Raw genomic sequence first — 19,552 nt, forward strand, 5'->3', positions numbered from 1 at the left:
GGCTTTAGGCTTTGGACCACTGAAAAACTTCTACAAAGAAGAAAAAAAATATATATATATATATATATATATATATATATATATATATATACACAGTTTTACAAAAATACATTGATTGGAGCTGTTCAATCTTTAGGGTTTGACCAGAGTCTGGATAGTAAAATAATTACCACAGAAAACCATATCAAGCTGATTGTTGAACAGTGTCCTGGATTATACTCATCAATAATAACAAGAGTTATCTATGTATGGGTGTAAGTACATGGAATATGATAGCAGGATGGCTATCTATAAAGAGTGAGACTTAATTCAGCTAATGAACGAGTCTGGGTAGTAAAATAATTACCACAGAAAACCATATCAAGCCGATTGTTGAACAGTGTCCTGGATTGTACTTGTCAATAATAACAAGAGTTATCTATGTATGGGTGTAAGTACATGGAATATGATAGCAGGATGGCTATCTATAAAGAGTGAGACTTAATTCAGCTAATGAACAATATGGTCTACTCTAGTTGTCTAAACTTGATATATGAGATTCTGGTCGTTCTTTGCACTAAACAATTCTCACTCTTTATAGATAGCCATCCCGCTGTCATATTCCATGTACTCACACCCATACATTAACTCTCATTATTATAGACAAATACTATCCAGGACACTGTTCAACTGTTGGCTTGATATGGTTTTCTGTGGTAATTATTTTACTACCTAGACTCTGGTCAATCCTAAAGATGGAACAGCTCCAATCAAATCAATGTATTTTTATAAAACTTTCTCTCTCTCTCTCTCTCTCTCTCTCTCTCTCTCTCTCTCTCTCTCTCTCTCTCTCTCTCTCTCTCTCTCTCTCTCTTTCTCTCTCTTCTCTCTTTTGTAGAAGTTATTCAGCAGTCTGAAGCCTAAGGCCTGAACATTTCACTCTTGTAGATAGTCCCACTTTCCATTATCTTCATTAAAATCAGTCAATTTTTTGTCCTGGATCTAATAAACCTTTCTCTCCTAGCCTTCTAATATACAAGTACCTTCTCATTGTGCATGAAAGTCGAAACTACTTTGTGTGGGAAGGCGGTTGTGTACAGAAGTTTATCCAGGACATCGAAGTATATCAGGATCCCAGTGAGGACCGGGGAAGAAAAGCAACCCAACCACACGACTGTAACAGAAACTCTGCTTCTTGGGTCAGAACCTTGGAGCAGAAGGGGGTCTTGGCCCAGCAGTTGTGAGCAGTCCTCTTTGGTCAATAGGTTTCCTTGGCTTATGAGTAATTTAGAAAAAAAAGAGAGCATTGTTGGAGTGTTCATTGTTGTCATTTGGCTGAGGGCAGCTGTATTGTATTTGTGTGGTTCAGTGAATAGACATCGGGTGGCAGGGTTGTTGAGCTACTATGTGGAGTGCTGGGTCCCCAGTATAAAGGAAGTGGTGAATGGAGCAAGTTTGGTCTAGTACATTTCATCCCCACATACTCTGCTCCCATTTACTATCCATCCCTCTTTTCTTGGCTCCTGGATGACAGGTCATCCCTGAGTCAGAAGCAATGTAGCAAGACACAGCACATCCACACTAAGGCCGCTTTATTTAATCCATCTCATCCTTGGTCACCCCCTCATGTTCACTCCCTCCACCTCTGCCTTCCACATCTCTTTTACTTATCTTTCTTCACTCATTCTTTCCATGTGACCAAACCATCCCAATACTCTTTCGTCAACCCTATCTCCCAACTCCCCATTCCCATCCCCACGGTCCTCACTTCATTTCTCACTATCCAGCCTAGTAACCCGTACCATACTTCTCAGACATTTCATCTCAAACACATTTAAACTTTCCTCTCATATGTTTGATGTTTCTGCCCCATTTAGTGCTGCTGTTGCCACAATCCTTAATGCAATCTCCTCTTGGTTTCCATTCCCAAGTATCTATTTCTCATTACACTTTTTAACCCCCAAGGCATTTACTTGCTTCTCTCAATCTACATTCTACCTTCACCTCCACTCCTCCCTGCTACATATGCACCCAAGTATCTAAAGCTGTCCACTTCCTCCAATCTCTCTCCCCTTAATACACACTTCCAATTTGCTGCCATATTCTCCCTTTGTACATCTCATCACTGTACTTTTACCCATGTTTATCTCCTACTTCCTTCTTTTGCATACCTTCCCAAACTCCGTAGAGTGAACTGCTTTAATGAGAAAGAAAAGGAGAAATACAAAAAGCTAAGAAGAATGGGAGGGAGTGAAGGATAGAGCAGAACTAGGAGTGGAGGAGGAATGGAGATGCTTCAAGGAGGGAGTTACAAGGTGTGTAAAGATGGTGTGTGGAACAAGAAGGATGGGAGTAAATAAAAGAAAGGGTAGTGAGTGATGTTGATGAAGCAAGGAAGGTTGTAGAAGAGAAAAAAGAAGCATTCACAGGTTGGTTACAAAATAGGACAAGAGAATTGTATGAGATACAAGAAAAGAGAAGAGAAATTAAGCATAAAATAAAGGAGGTAAAGAGGAGAGCAGATGTGAAATGGGGTAAGAGTATGACAGAAAATTTTGAAAGTAATAAAAAGATGTTTTGGAAGGAAATTAAGAAAGAGAAAGTGAATCAAGTAGAGAAGAAAAGATAAAAGGTGCAGATGGGCAGTGTTTTAGGGAGCTGTTAATTGTGAAGGAGGATAGGGAGGGAAAGGTAGTTGCAATGGGAACCGCAAAGAAAATGACATTGATGAATGAGGAAAATGGAGGAGAAAAAATTATGAGAGCAGGTCAGGTACCTGGATTGGATGGGTGTCATATGAGTATCTAAAAAAAGGAGGTACAGTGATGGTGGACTGTCTGGTAAGGTTGTTTAATGTTTGTCTAAAAGAGGGTAGAGTACTGGAGGAGTGCCTGTATTGTTGCATTTTACAAATGAGAGGGGGACAAGTGTGAGTGTAGTAGTTTCAGAGGGATTAGTTTGTTGAGTTTAGGGAAATCTTATGGTAGGGTTTTTATTGAGAGGATTAGGAGAGGAACAAAGGGAGTAATTTGTGAGGAACAGTGGATTTAGGACAGGTAGGGGTTGTGTGGATCAGATTTGTTGTGGTAAGGCATATGTTTGTAAAAGCTTTAGGAAAAGGTAAGGATGTTTTGGGGGCCTTTATGGATTTGGAAAAAGCTTATGAGGGTAGACAGGAAGGCACTGTGGGAGGTATTGCAAATATGAGTATATGGGATAAGAGAAAAGCTGCTAAGAGCAGTCAAGAGTTCTCACAAGAGTAGTTGAGCCTCTGTTAGAATTAGAATTGGAGAGAGTGAGTGGTTTGAGGTAAAGGTGGGGCTTCACCAGGGATGTGTTATGTCACCTTGGCTGTTCAATTTATAGATAGATGGAGTGGTGTGAGAGGTAAATGCAAGGGTAATGGGCCAGGGATTGGAGATGGTTAAAAAAAAAATGAAGAAAAATGGGAGATAAGTTTGCTGATGACAGTGCACTTGTAGCAGGATCAGAGGAAGGAACAAGGAAGTTAGTGACAGAGTTTGGGAAGGTGTGCAAAAGAAGGAAGTTGAAGATGAATATGGGTAAAAGTAAGGTGATGGGATGTACAAGGGATGGCAGCAAATTGGAAGTTAGTATTAAGCGAGGGAGACTGGTGGAAGTGGACAGCTTTAGACACTTGGGTGTAAATGGGACAGGAAAGGGAGGAATGGAGGTGGAGGTAGAATGTAGATTGAGAGAAGCAAGTAAATGCCTTGGGGGTTAAAAAGTGTAATGAGAAATAGATATTGGGAATGGATGCCAAGAGGAGACAGTATGAAGGGGCTACTAGGCTGGATAGAGTGAGAAACGAAGTGAAGAGGAGACCAGGGATTGAAAGGGAGTTGTTGTTGTTGTTGTTGTCGTCGTTCCCTAGACTGTCTGTCCGAGCAGTCCCGTCTCCCCAAGGAATGCCATAGCCGAAACTGGGTTTTCCCACAAATCCTTTATAGAGCGTATGTTGTGTTGTTTGCGTGCATGATTGTGTATAATGCAGTCTTCCATTATGTGTTGTATGGTATGGGGTGAAGTGTTACATCCTGGGCAGCTGTTCACAATGCGGTCATCCAGCCTCTTCTGGTAGCTTAGAAGTGCTGGGTGGTGACCGCACCGCAGTCTGGCCAAGTGGACTCTGTCCTTTCGTGGGAGAGAGGATTCAGAAGGGTGGATATCAGGGGGTCTGGCATGCAGCAGTGTGTTGTCTTTCAGTGTTAATGGAGCGGTGAGTGATATGATTATGAATATGTTTCCGGAGGCTGGTATTTGGTGGTTGTGGAGGAAGAGAAGAGAGTATCTGTGCGTGATAAAGGTCTTTGGGTGTTGTTTTAATGTTTCTTGGTGTGTGTGGGTGTTCTGCTATGTAGTGTAGCGGGTGTAATGCATTTGTGGTGGCTGCGGCAAGTGTTTGTGTGCCTCTCATGTCGAGGTGGTCCTTGACTTTGAGGAGTTTTGTTTCATGGTGTAAATGGTCTGTAGGTGTTGTATTTGTGCAGCCTGTAATTGTATTTAGGGCTTTGTTTTGTATGATTTGAAGGGTGTTGTGGTGTGTCCCACTGAGATTTGAAAGGGAGTTGGGAGATAGGGTTGAAGAAAGAGTATTGGGATGGTTTGGACACATGAAAAGAATGAGTGAAGAAAGATTAGTAAAAGAGGTGTGGAAGGAGTGAACATGAGGGGTCAACCAAGGATGAGATGGATAGATGAGGTAAAAGGGGTATTGAGAAAGAGGGGAATGTCTGTTGAGGAAAAGGAAGGGAGAAGACAGAAGATAGGGATTAGTGGAAAATAGTTGTGTATGAATGATGCTTTGATGCATAGAAGGGAGTGGGTGAAGGATGAGGGGGTGAGGGAGTATGTGTGAATGATATTTGATGCAGCATGAAGGTATTTCTCCCCTTCTCTATTTCTGCATGAAGGGACAGAGAGGGGGTGTTACCGATAAAATGAAGCAGCCTTGCTGTGGATGTGCTGTGTCTTGCTACATTGCTTCTGACCCAGGGCAGTGGGCAAGATGCAGGGATGAACCGTCATCCAGGAGGAGCCAAGAAAAGAGAGAGGAAGGGGCGGTGAATGGGAGTGGAGTATGTGGGGATGAAATGGGTGGGAGTGGATTTATGCCTTTGACTTTTGCTACCTCCCTTGCAATGGGGAAAAGCCATTGGTCTATGCCAACCATACTTCTTAAACTTGTTATCTCAAACACATTTAAACTCCACCTTTCTGCATCTGAACTCCAAGTCTCTATCCCATACAATGTCATAAGCACAATCACCCCATCATACAGTCCTCTCTGCATTTATCCTCATGGTACTTTTCATTGATCATGCTCTCTGTATCTTCATCCTATGAGAAGTTAAAGCATACCTTGGCTGGTTACCTCCCATATAAAGGGGAAGAGGCCCTAAGCATACAGATGTAGATAGAAGATATTAGTTTGCATCCCTTACTCAGTAATTTACTTCCACACCTGCTCCTCCGTTTTCTGCTACATGTGACCAAATACTTGAAAACACCTCACTTCCTCCAGCCACTCCTTTAGATTTGCCTCCAACTCACTGCCACCCTGTCTCTTTGTACATTTCATCCCCTTACTTTGCCTGCATTTACTTTCAGCTTGCTCCTCTCACATACTCTCCCAAACTGCCACTAGCTACCTTAGAATCTTCTCTGACCCAGCCACAAGCACAGTGTTGCCTGCAAACAACTGGCTCACCTCCCACTTCCCTCCAATCTCACTTAACATCACACCTCCCATCATACAGATGGATGTTTGAGAACAGGTTTGGGTCTTCTTCATGGGATATTTGATTTATTTTTATGTTTGGTACATGTTGATTGTAAATTTTCATGAAAATATTTTATTTCTTATCAATTTCTTTAGGTTCCTTGTGTGTATGTGTGTCTGTCTTAAGCTCTGGTAATTCTTATAAGAAAACTGAAGGGAGATTGTGGATTGTTGATGTTTGTTCCCTAGACTGGCTGAGCAGTCCCATCTCAAAGGATTAAAAAGGAGGAGCATGCCAACTGGAGACCTTTTGGTCCATAACTAGGTTGGATGTGAAAAAATTATAATGATGATAAATGAATAAACAAAAAATTATGACAGCATAAATGATAATTAGCAAAATAAATGCCATAGCTGGAACAGGGTTTTCCCTCAAAGCCCTTTAGGGTGTATATTGTATTGTTGGCTTTCATGATCATATACAAAGCAGTTTTCCATGGTTTCCCATGTTGTGGTGGGAAACAGGCATTAATGACAGTAAAGGAAAGATAAGTAGAGAATTTCAAAGAATTGCTAAATGTGGAGGAAGTTAAGTAGGTGCTAGGAAAATGATGGAACTATAGGAAAAATATGTCATACAGAGCAATGAAAGTGATAAAAGCTGGTAAGGTACTTTGGTTAGATGGATGTCATGCAATGTCTGACAAAGGAATGATAGCTGACTAACAAGTGAGGTTTAATACAAAAGAAAAAGGGACAAATATGAATGCATTGGGTTTTGTTGGGTGTTGTTGAAAAGGCATATGAGAGGATTAGGAAAGGAACAGAGGGAGTCATTGTGGAGGAGCAGTGCAGGTTTAAGAAAGTTATAGTGTGAATTTATTTAATTGTTTATTTATTATTATTATTATTATTTTTTTTTTTTTTTTTTTTTTTTTTTTTTTTCATTGTGTTGCATTGCTGCAGACCCAGGCAGTGGGTGGGGGCAAGAACTAAGATTTTTAAAAGAAAAATAAATGGGTGGAAGGGAGGTGCATGCCTTGGCTGGATACTTCCCTTGTGAGGGAGATGAAGCCTGTTGGTATGTAGATAGATAAATACCTTGTGTTTGGGTTGAGGATGGTGAGAGTGAGTGGTTTTAGGTGAAGATGGGTTGTGTTATGTCACTGTGGTTGTTGAATGTGTACATGGATGGAGAGGAGGAAAATAAAAGGGTGATGGGTAGGAAATTGGGAATAATTACTTGAGTGGAAGGAAGTGTGAGGTGAGCTAGTTGTTTGCTGATGACATACTATGCTTGTGGCTAGGTCTGAAGAGAGTAAACCAGCTCCAGTTGTGCCCTGTTGTGGGAGAGCTGTACATTGCTGTAATGCTTCTGATCTCAACAGTGTGGCAGAGGACGACACAATCCATCATCCCAAGGTTCTGAGATAGGTGGGGTGGTTGAATGGGTTTTACTTGTTTGTGATGTGGGCATGAGCTCTGGTTCATGAATGCAAGTGGGAAAATGTGAAAAGGGAGCAGAAGCGAGATGGTTAACCCCTAGAATACAATAACACCAATGTAGGTTTAATGAGGCAAGAGTGGGTAGCCTATACAATGGTACTTGCTTCAGTGTCCTGATTATATTTATAGTTTAGCTAAGTGACCCCCATATTCTGTGAACAGGCTTGATGTCATTCTCTGTGGTTATAAACAATCTGGGTGAAAGAAAACGAATATAGCAGCTGTAAGTTTTTAATTTTATAACAGGTGAATTGTGATGCATCATATCACATCAGACAGAATGGGAGCACAAGTGATTGACACGTATTGAAGAGGTTAACCTCTTCGATATGATGATGCCTATGTAGGCATCATGAGGTGTGAGTGGGTATATGAGGATGCCTGCATCAGCGCCTTGATTGTATTTATTTTGTAGTTGTAGATGAGTTACCCCAAATTCTGTGAACTGCTTTGATCATGTTTCTGTGTTTATTATTACTCAGAGTGAAAGAGAACAAATAATACAGCAGTAACTTTTTTTTTTTTTTTTTATAATGTGAGCAGTGTGATATATCGTATGTTAGGCATCCAGTGCTATGTGCGAGAATTTGACTCGTATTGAAGAGGCTAACCCAGTCCATACGATGATGCCTACTTAGGCGTCATGAGGCAGGAGTAGGTATATAAGGATGCTGGCAATGGTGTCTTGATTATATTTATTTTGTAGTTGTAGCTGAGTGACTCCTATATTCTGTGATCTGCTTGATCATATTTTCTGTGGTTATTGATATTCAGAGTGAAAGGGAGTAAATAATACAGCTGTATCATAATATTTTATAACACGAGTATTGTGGTGCATCGTTGAATCATCATACATCAGGCAGCTGGTGCTGCCCTTGAGAATTTTACTTGTATTGAAGAGGTTAAAGGCTATGCCTGAAATTAAAATATAACAAATAATCATAGGGTGCATGAATGGAATTGGATACAATTAGGGTTGGGAGAACTAGTAGAACTGGTCAACCTGAGGTGGTGAGAGTAAATATCCTGATAGAATTCTTGAGTCAGTGGTGCTGTGAATGAGAGTAGAATGTAGCCTTAAAAGTTGACTGGATGGGATGAATGAACTCTTACAGCTTGTAGTCAGGATATTAAACAATTATTTGCAATTGACTGAATTGGAAAAGAATGTATAGACTATTTGTATGAGAGGGATACACCCAGAATGAATTGGCAGTGTCGCTGGTGAAGAAATGAGAAGCAATTTTCACGTGGTGTAAGCAGGAAAGAGTGATGTCCTCATCCCATGTGTAGCCTCCTCAGTTTGTGGGTAATAATGTGTAAATTGAGAAATTATTTTGAGTGTATAATTTAACTTTTTTATTTGCAGGACATAGAGCGAGAGGATCGTCGAGGTGAGCGCATGGAACATCGAGACCATCGAGGTGGCCCTGAGCACCACCACCATCACCACCATCACCGGGGAGGAGGACCCGCTGATGGTGGAAGGGGGCGTGGAAGAGGAGGCCCCCATCACCACCACCACCATCACCGTGGTGGTCGTAACTAACCACGGGGCCCTTAGTGCAACCCAATGTGTCCTGGAGGGCAGAGTGTCCGGGTAAACAGCACAAGGCGCTTTGGACCAAAATATAGCAAATCGGGATCTTAGTGTTAATATACAAGAAATGTTGCATAAACAGTTTCAAGAAGATGCATATAGTTGATACAGAATGTGTTGCTCAGGACTACAGCTCGATCATTTGGTGATACGGGCCTTGCAAGGTTTCATATAAAGTGTGACAAAATTTTATACTGAACTTTTGCAAGGAACATTAAAGACATCTAAAGTTTAAGTGGTATAAGACTTACAGTTTGACAGAATTCATGATGGGGGGGCTGGACACATTGGCTTACACATAAGATTTGAAAGATTTACTTTGCAAACAATATAAGTTGCAAGTGTTTGTTTAGCGGCCGGGCTGTCCTCCAGCACAGATGAGGGACATTGTAGCAGCAGCAGCAGTGACTCTCTGAGTGTTTGCTCTAGCCTTGAGGTCCATTCATGGCCCAAGACTTGATTTAAGCAAGTGATGATCCATACAAATGCCCTTATCTTGTTGTTGCTCGGTTCATTAGAGGGGCGGAGTTACACACACTCTAGGATAACATCAAGCCGAGGCTTATAGGACAAGTTTGTTTTCCATGTACTGCCCCACATGTGGGATCTGACCTAACAAGCCGTTTTTCTGCCGAACAACGAGTGCAAATCAGCGCTGTCATGTACATGAGACTAAATGAAGGTTTGGTGCAGTGATTTTTCATTTATGTAACTAAGTGATTTTTCATCCAGACAGATTATGGTAGAGGATTAGTGTGATATTGAGAAGTGCGAGGTTAGGGGCACTGATGGAAAAAAAGCAGTGTTCATTTGATGAAGAAATAGTTGGCTTGTGCGATACAGTTTAAAGAATATTTATTTTAAAACCACTTGGGTGTGTGTTGAAGTGATAACAAAAGAACAAGTGATTTGAAGTAGTGTTGTGGCCAAGCCCCTTAACGTTGTTCTGCTGAAGGATTCATGAAGTGTTTACAAAAAAATAAAAATAAATAAGACAAAATAAAACATTAAAGAGAGACTTTCAGCAAAGCATTCGACCAGAAGACAAACAGGCTGAGGAATAATAGTTCTTGGCCACTTACATTGCAGTGCCTCATAGTGTGAACAGAGATGTAGGTTTGCCAATGCTATGCTCAATTTGAGACGCCACCTTTAATGTGGGTACCACAGACCACAAGAATTTGTTCATCAAGAAACAGAGACCACAACAATTCACATGTGACTATAAAGAGCAAATAAATTTCTTATATATGTACATGTATATATACATATATATATGTGTATATGTATATATATATACATATATATATATGAATGGACCTTGACTATAATCAGACTAAGTGCATCAGGTTTATGGGTCCATAACAACATAAGTCGTCAGCTTTTAAACAAAGAATCAGCAAAACTAAAAAAATGTCTGCCTGATAATTGTATGTATGGTTGGTATAGGCTAGTTGGTGCTGACATGCTTGCTTGAACAATTATCATGTTATCAATGAAGTGTGCTTGTTAGAAAGCCTACAACAACCAAGACTACACCACTCATGTATCACGTTCTGACTACTTTGGCTTTTTGGGCTGCTCTTGCACCTGGCAGTTGTATTCCTTGGTCGTCATTTGGCATTTGCTCCCCTCCCCCTGTTTTAGCAATGGAAGTTTTACAAGTGATGTATGTTTGTCCCCTCCATTATCAACCTGCTGTGGCCCTGCCCCTCCTGCACAGTCATCCTTTTGCTTTGGAAATTGAAATGTAAGGTCAGTTCACTGATTTTGATGGGTGGGTGAGGGATGTTCCATTTCCATAACAGGGTATGGTTTGTGGATAAAGTATATGTACCAGGTATCAGATGGGTTGCTTTTTCATTTATTATATATCGGTGGTTGAATCAGAATTTTAGATTCATGTTATACATTCACAAATATACTGTTGCTGATTCTGCATTATGTTCAGGGAGCCATCAGGGAGATCGATGACTAGAAAAGACAATTAGTAGTGTGGTAAATACATATAAACAACAAGAGCATTGTTAGGGTGAAGTATTCTTGATGTTAAAGCTCTAATTAGGATCTCACAAATTATGTGCTCAATACCTTTTATTTTGTGCTTTTGGCATGGGATATCATGTCATGCAAAATTGTTTGGTGTGATTATGGATTTGTCAGCACCAAATGGCACCATAACTGCCACTTCAAGGCTGGCATCCTTGATTGAATATGCAAGCCGTTGACACCCAAAGCCCAGAATGCTAAAGTTGTTCAGCACAGTATGTTAGTGTTCTATCTGGTCCCAACCCCTCTTTGTTTATCAAAATTCATCAGGTCTCTGTCCTCCATAATGGAGTAGCTTGATTCCAGTGTGATTTTTAATCTCTTATATTTGATTTTGCTTTCAATTTGTATCTTGTGCACAACACCCAGTGCTTCTCAAAGTAAGACCTTCACAACATATTTGCAGTAACACGACTGAAGGGAGGAGCTGTAAAGCTCAGGTGCCCTTCAGATGTGCTTAGGTGGTGTAAGAGCATACATGCACTCAGGAGCTTCCAGCCTCCTTCAACCTCCTCCTATCCACTCCTTCACTTTTCTTCCTTGCTCTTTCTCTCCCTCCACTGAAATCTCCATTGAAGATCCCACCATGCATTCCCTACTCCCATTTTTTAACTTTGCCCATTCTCTTTCACCACTTTCCCTCCCTTCACTTTTGATGAAGGCTGAAATAGTTGGGACCAGGAATTAGATTGTTTCCCCTCCCCCCTTTTCATTACGGTAACTTGTTATTGTAACCAACTTAGTCTTGTAGTGGGTGCCGTGTATGGGTTTTGTTTGTTTTATGTTAATGTATAGATCACATTGTTTTCCTGCTTGTATGAATATCTATAAAGGACTGATTGCACTATAACCATCTGTATGTATAGTGGTTATCCTTGTAAGCCTTGATTATATCAAATAGATGCATCTATATATATTTATAATACATTTATGACATTTATTTCATTGAAACTATGTTAATGCGATACTCTGCTCCCTGTCTCCACCTTGCCAGAGAGGAAAACATCAAGGCTGACAAAAGAATTTGATGAAATATTGTTGGAATTTTAACATTATTTTTATCTGTGACATACATGTTAATTTGAATTGCAATTGATGCAATATGAAATCGTGGGCTAATTGTTATAACAAAATTCTTAATTTTGTTATTTACCAGCGATCTTAGATATAGATCATAGGGAAATATATCCCAAACTGGTCAGTAAATTACATAATCTCCAGTGAAATATATTAGTTTATATTAAAGGAGACTACTAGAAGTTATTGTGTTAATAAGGTTTGCTGTCTGATCTGTGATTGATGTGGTGTTGCTGCTTCAGCAGTTGGGGAAGGAAGGAAGTACTTTTTTTTATTTTAGGAAAGACACAAGTCTCATGTGGTTTGACAGGTATGAGGATTGTTGAGGTGTCAGGTTTTTATTGTTTTGCATAAGGTATATCAAATATTAATACATGGAATAGCACATGTTGGTACTTGAAGTAGCAAATGTTATACATGGAATAGTAAATAGTTGGGGTCATCCAGAGGGATACAGTTATAAGATATGATTAGCAGTGTTTTGCAAGGTCTGTGCTAATTAAAAAATTGTAGTATATCTTATGTACATGGCATGTGGAGAGTTCCAAGAGTAGAACGTGTCATTGGGTTTTGTGTTTGGAATTTACATCACTTCAGTCATGAGATGTTTAAAAGATGGGGTTCATCAGGTTGATATGAAGTGTAAAGCATATAAGATTGAAGGAAGTACCTTATGTACCTAATATTTGAGAAAATGTTTTTTATTTTGGTTATGAAAATGATGACCGTTATAATGATCATAAACCACAACAGATTGTGATTATAATGGATAAAACAATACCGAATTAGAGTTTGGTCAGCAGGAGAGGAACCCTGACATAGGAGCAGTAACATTCACAGGTCACTTATTAGGTCAGACAAAGCAAAACCACTTGGGAACTGATAGTATGGTAAAAGTAGGATTTTGCAGTGAGGACAGGCAACTTTGTGACCAGGACAGTAAGCAAGCAAGACTGGCTTGTGAAGGTGACAGGGAGAAGACCATGGTGGTGAAGTCTTGGTACAGGTCCCTCCTGTGGGAGAGAAATGTTAACATCAATAAACAAAAATGTACACTGGTCGATGTGTTTCATTATAATTAATAGACATGTTGATGATTTGGATAAACACCACAAAAAAACTCCTATCAGAAGGTTAGGATGATGCCCCTGTACAGAGGACTTTGTAGCGTGGAATTTAATTAATCATGCCCTTGGTTCAACTTTGCCGATGGCAGGGTTAGAACTGCCATCCTCTTGACTTTGGCTGCAAGTATCAACGCCCTAACCTGCTCAACCAGCAATTTAAGATGTAGAAAACCCGATCAACAGTTCAAAGATATCATTATTAAAAAAAGTACAGTTCCAGAATATGTGAGCCAGTCATTTTCTCTTAGAAGTGCTTGATGTAGACTTTCCCATAAACTGGAAAAGCTTAAAGCTACTCGTACAAGGATGGAGGTACAATTTATGAAACAATTAAGAAGCTCAAAGCCATGATGTAATCTCTATGTCAGAGAAAGTAAGGAGTAGAATGGTATGTTTACAATTGCACGTAACTATATGACCTATTTTTTTCTACATGTAGATTGTGTAGATGTGTGTATAAATATGTGTGTGTATCAGTGGTGGGCAGCGATAAATTTTGCGATAAAGTGATAAATTAGTCCTATAACGATAAAGCGATAAATTTCCAAGATACCTTAAAGCGATAAATCCTGCGATAAATCCAAAAATACTCTATTTTTGCTACTTATGCATTTATAAACCTCTTTTTTACACTTAAAACACCATATCTGTTTGCCGCGTAACAATGAGCCTGTAACCTCCTGCTGTAACGGTTTTTCGTCTTCTACTTTATCGCTGGATTTATCGCAGGAAATTTGAAAACGATAAATTTTTCCGGTTAAAGCGATATTATCGCTTTACTTATCGCAACACCCACGACTGGTGTGTATACATATTTTGCTTCATGACGGTGTAGGCCTACAGAAAAAATATATTTCATTTTGTTGGGTGGCCCTTACTCTTCATGGAGCTGTGGTGATGTTTGGGTACAGATAAAAACAGGTTTTGGTGGAGGGATGGTTCCACATTGCCCCAGATCTGGAGGTTGGCAATAAGCTCAAGCTCTGTGGATATGCAATGGCCCTGTTATCAGCACTTCATCAGGCTCCAGAGCTTTTCTCAGGCAACTGTTACCTGGCCAGTCCTTGATGTAGTTAGTATCCAGCCACTCAAATCATTCATGGATCAGTTTAGCAGTGTGAGCAGGTGCTTTGTCCTCTAAATGGTCAGGAAGAAACTCAAGATGACATTCTTTGTTCACTGAGGTTCTTTGGCAACACCACTAAATCCCCAGTGTCATGGTACCCAAATATTCCTCACATTATCACATTCTCTGGGTGCTTTACAGTCCCCTCAGTGTATTTTGGGAGGTAAGTATCTGAGGCAGGACGTAACCTGACTTTCACCCCTTGGTCACCAGTTACTATAAAGGTGGCCTCATCAGACCACAAAACTGTCTTCCACTCCTCTGGATACCAGGTTAAATATGACAAAATAGCATTATTTTCCTTTTTGTATAGTGCTATCAAAATGAGCTTTTTTCATGGTGCACTATACTTGAATTTGTGGTGGTTATGGAGGCATTTCTGTATCATCCTCACTGAGAGCCTGAAGGGGCCTCAAGTTCTTGTCCTTCAATTCTTTTGCACCGATGTGAAGCTAATTGTTCACCAGATGCTTCAGCACCTTCAGGGTCCTGTCAGAAGGAACGGGAGGCCGCCCAGACCTTTTCTTTTTAAGTGGCAGGTCATTGCTTCCTGCCACCCTACTTATTTTGTCCACCTCTGCACACTATGTAGTGCTACACCTGTGATTTCAGCTATTTCTTTGTTGTCTTTTCCAGCATGTCTCGGAGAACTTGTAGCCACAATTTGCTCTTCTGATAACTTTCCATGGTTCCATTGTCATGTGAAAGACATTAAAGTAATGCACTGTCTTGCACAAAATACAGAGTACAGCAGATATGGTTGCACACATCCACTCTATGAATGGCCAGCTCACACTGAGGCAACCAAATATGGTGAGTTGCCAAGGGGTACTTTCCTGAGACTAACATTTGCACACCAATAAAATTGGTGGCTTGTTTCATACCAAAACAAGAATAATACATGGAGTAGTTGACAACTGGTTACTTCGCCCCACTCCCAGCCAGTAGCAAACTCCACACTAATACAACACAGACAACAATACAAATCTTTTTTCCCTGAGAGATCTTTGGGAGGGCCTGAGGACTATTGCCAGCCACTGAAACTTGAGGTAACAGTTAACTAATTGTACATACATGCACCAACAGCTTTTTCCCCATTACAACTGAGGAAGTGCCAAGATAAGAGAGAGGGAGGGGAGTGGAATATATAGGAAATGGAATGGGTGAGAGTGGTTTCTATGCCTTTTTCTTTTTGGCTACCCCCCGTGTAGGGGGAAAAAGCCTTTGGTATATGTATGTACAACTGAGAAGGTAGCCAAAATATAAATGCATAAAAACCAATCCCACCCATAACATCCCCACATACTCCACTCCTGTTCACCCCCTTCCCTCCCTCTTGGCTCCTCCTGGATGATGAGTCATCCCTGCATCTCTCCCACTACCCTGGGGCAGAGGCAATGCAGCAAGACAGCACATCCACAGCAAGGCCGCTTCAAGTAATCAGCACCCCCCCCCCCTCTCTGTGCCCTAATGCAGAAAAAGAGAAGACATGGAGAAATTCCTCTGGGCTGTGTCAAAAATATTCTAAAGATATTCCCCCGCCCATTCCCTCCCATGCATCTCAACATCATACACAACCATTTTCTACTCACCCCTATCTTCTGTCTTCTTCCTCTACATTCTCCTCTTTCCCAGTGCCCCTTTTACCTCATTCATCTATCTCATCCTTGGTCGCCTTCTCATGTTCACTCCTTCCACCTCTGCCTTCCACACCTCTTTTACTAATCTTTCTTCACTCATTCTTTTCATGTGTCCAAACCATCACAATACTCTTTCATCAACCCTATCACTCAATTCCCTTTCCACCCCAACTCTCCTACTCACCTCGTTACACACTCTATCCAGCCTTGTCACTCCTATCATACTTCTCAGGCATTTAACCCCTACAGCGTCAGCGGCATATGTCGTATGTCGCAAATTAAAAAAATCGCCAAAAATAGGCATTACGTCGAGGATCAAATCTGTGGTAATGACCAAGTAGCCCTATCCATTGGCTATTAAAGACATCCAAAAAATTTTATTGACAAAACTGGCAATCCCGGCAGCCATTTTTTCGGGGACAACTTGAGGGTATAAAATCGGCCTTTAGGACATTATTTAGGCGACTGGTGTATGAAACGCAGTACGAAGAGGTGATGTACTTCAACAGTTAGGCAGATGCTATTTAGTACGTATTCAGATGTACAGAACTGGCAGTTTCGCAAAGCCAATTTTCGTGATGAATTCGTAATACAAAATGTGGCTGGGTTATAATTGTGTGATGGATGCTTACTAAAACATTTACCAAAACAATAAGAAACGCCACAATCACCGATCCTCCACGAAATTATAAAAAAAAATACCGAAAAATCAATTTACCACAAAGTGATAAATATTTGCCAGAAAAATCCACAAAAACTATAAACACGTTATCTGTAAGTGTCTATTGTGAGCAACTGTACATTGATTTGAAACATCATAAATGTAAAATTCCTTCTGAAATTCTAATGAAGCTTCCCCAAAAAATACGACCACGTTCAGCCAGCATGAGGAGCGAAAGAAAGTCTACGGGTGTTCTACCAAATTTTCGCATGCATATCTCTGAAAAAATCTAACCAGTTTCTCCACTTCTAGGATGAGGACCAAAATAAGATTTGTTGGTTTTACATAATTTTGAGTTGATTTAAGCAATAATAATAATAATAATAATGATAAAATATATTTTGGCCCCGACACTGTACGGGTTAAGCTCAAACATATTTAAACTCTCTTCCTCTCTTATGTTCCAAGTTTCTGCCCAATACAGTGCCGTTAGCACAATCATTCCTTCATACAATCTCCTCTTAGCATCCGTTCCCAAATGTGGATTTCCCATTACACTTTTTAATCTCCCAAGGCATTTCTCTCGGTCTACATTCTACCTCCACTTCCACTCTTCCCTTTCCCACCACATTCGCATCCAAGTATCTAAAACTATCCACTTCCTCCAGTCTCTCTACTTTAATAATCACTTCCAATTTGCTGCCACATACCCCCTTGTACATCTCGTCACCTATCCTTTACCCATATCTTCAACTTCCTTCTTTTGCACACCTTTCCAAACTCTATCACTAACTTCCTTAATCACTCCTCTGATCCTGCTACAAGTGCAGTGTCGTCAGCATTTTTCTCCATTTTCTTTAACCATCTCCAATCCCTGGCCCATTACCCTTGCATTTACCTCTCTCACCACCCCATCCATGTAAAAATTGAATAGCCAAGGTGACATAATGTATCCCTGGTGAAGTCCCACCTTTACTTCAAACCATTCACTCTTTCCATTTCTAATTCTAACACAGCTCTACTACTCTCGTAAAAACTCTTGACTGCTCTTAACAGCTTTCCTCCTATCCCATATATTCATATCTGCAATACCTCCCACAATGCCTTCCTGTCTACCCTGTCATAAGCATTTTCCAAATCCATAGAGGCCTCAAAAAATATCCTTATGTTATCCTAAAGCTTTCTCACTTATCTGTCTTACCACAAAAATCTGATCCACACAAACCCTGTCCTAAACCCATACTGTTCCTCACCAATTACTCCCTCTGCTCCTCTCCTAATCCTCTCAGTCAAAGCCCTCCCATAAGCCTTTCCAACTACACTCAACAAACTGATCCCCCTAAAAATATTACACTCACACTTGTCCCCTTTTCTCTTGTAAAGTGGAACTATACAGACACTCCTCCAGTCCTCCAGCACTCTACCCTCTTTTAGACAAACATTAAACAACCTCACCACCCAGTCCACCGTCATTGTACTTCCCTTTTTTAAACACTGCATGACACCCATCCAACCCAGGTGCTTTACTTGTTCCCATCATTTTAATAACTTTTTACCTCACCTTTCCATATTTCTCCTCCATTTTCCTCATGCATTTTCCCACTGCAACTACCTTTCCTTCCTTATCCTCCTCCACATTTAGCAACTCCCTAAAATATTCTACCCATCTTCCTCTTACTGCAATCTCTTCCATTATCATCTCTCCATCTGCACCATTTACATTTTCTTATCTACATGATTCGCCTCCTCTTCCTCTCTTAATTTTCTTCCAAAACATCTTTTTATTACTTTCAAAGTTTTCTGTCATACTCTTACCCCATTTCACATCTGCTCTCCTCTTTGCCTCCTTTATCTTATGCTTTACTTCTCTTTTCTTTGTACCTCTCATATTATTCTCTTGTCCTATTTTGTAACCAAACCAATCTGTGAATGCTTGCTTTTTCTCTTCTACAATCTTCTTTCATCCCACCACTCACTACCCTTCCTTCTATTTCCTCCCATCCTCCTTGTTCCTCACACCAAGTTTGCACACCTTGTGACTACCTCGTGAAACATCCCCATTCCTCCACTTCTAGTTCTACTCTATCCTTCACTCCCACTCTTCTCTCAGCTTCTTCTTGTGCTCCTTTTCTTTCTCATTTAAGCAGTTTACTCTAAGTACCTCTATACCTTTTGTCCTTTTCCTCTTTCCCCATCTATCCTCCACTCTCAACTTACCTTCCACCAAAAAATGATCTGATATTCCTCCACTCTCTCCCCTTAGAACATGTACATCTAAAAATCTTCCTACTTTTCTGGTTACCATTATGTAGTCCATCAATTAAAGCCCTATCTACCACCTATCCACCACTCTCTCCCATGAGTACTTATGCTTGACTTTCTTCCTAAACACTGTATTTGCTATCATCAACATCACCATCAACTCTACAATTTTTTCCTGGAACTCCACACTTCCCAACCACTCTGTCTATTGATTCATTCCCTACCCTTGCATTAAGATCTCCCAGCACCACTACATTAACATTTCTCCCAAATCCCTATATGCACTCATTTAAATCTATCCAAAAAGCCTCCCTTTCCTCTACATTTTTCTCTTTACCAGTCCCATATGCACTTACAAAAACCCACATATCTCTTACTAGTTTTACCTTCATCGATATTAACCTTGAAGAAACCTTCCACTCCACACATTTACCTATCTCTTCACTTACTAATATAGCCACCCCTTCTCTCCCTCATCCTCTCTTCATCCCTGACACCCTCCCAACTACACTTTCAAACTCAAACTCACCCCTCTCTTTCAACTAAGTTTCATTCAGTGTCAACACATCCATCTTTTCACAAACATACTGCCTATTCCCATTTGCTCTCATCCATACCTCATCCACACACATGAAGTGACCCAATCCATAGGGTTCTGGCTGGAAAACTCCTCCCAGACCTTATGCCTTTTTTTTTTTTTTTTTTTTTTTTTTTTTTTTTTTTTTTTTTTTTTTTTGGTGGTGGTGGTGGTGGTGGGGGGGGGGGGGCTACAGAGAGTATGA

General features: G+C 40.4%; 1 protein-coding gene across 13 annotated transcripts in view; it reads left to right on the plus strand.

Annotated features, from left to right (window-relative positions):
- The window catches only part of LOC143038308 (YTH domain-containing family protein 1-like), an 85,013-nt gene extending 72,001 nt beyond the window's left edge, over positions 1 to 13,012 (plus strand). For 10 of the 13 annotated variants that reach the window (XM_076207342.1, XM_076207347.1, XM_076207370.1 and 7 more), the window contains exons 6-7: positions 5,611 to 5,777; positions 5,972 to 6,062. In XM_076207342.1, the coding sequence (XP_076063457.1) occupies positions 5,611 to 5,777; positions 5,972 to 6,047 (243 nt within the window). In that variant the 3' untranslated portion in view covers positions 6,048 to 6,062. Of the gene's footprint in view, positions 1 to 5,610; positions 5,778 to 5,971; positions 6,063 to 8,597 lie in introns of those variants that run through there. The other 3 variants (XM_076207356.1, XR_012967557.1, XM_076207353.1) reach the window with 3 other exon arrangements.
- The last annotated feature ends 6,540 nt before the right edge of the window (positions 13,013 to 19,552 follow it).

The sequence above is a fragment of the Oratosquilla oratoria genome, chromosome 2, assembly GCF_046742065.1.
Source record: "Oratosquilla oratoria isolate Oo_2021 chromosome 2, ASM4674206v1, whole genome shotgun sequence".
Lineage (NCBI taxonomy): Eukaryota > Metazoa > Arthropoda > Malacostraca > Stomatopoda > Squillidae > Oratosquilla > Oratosquilla oratoria.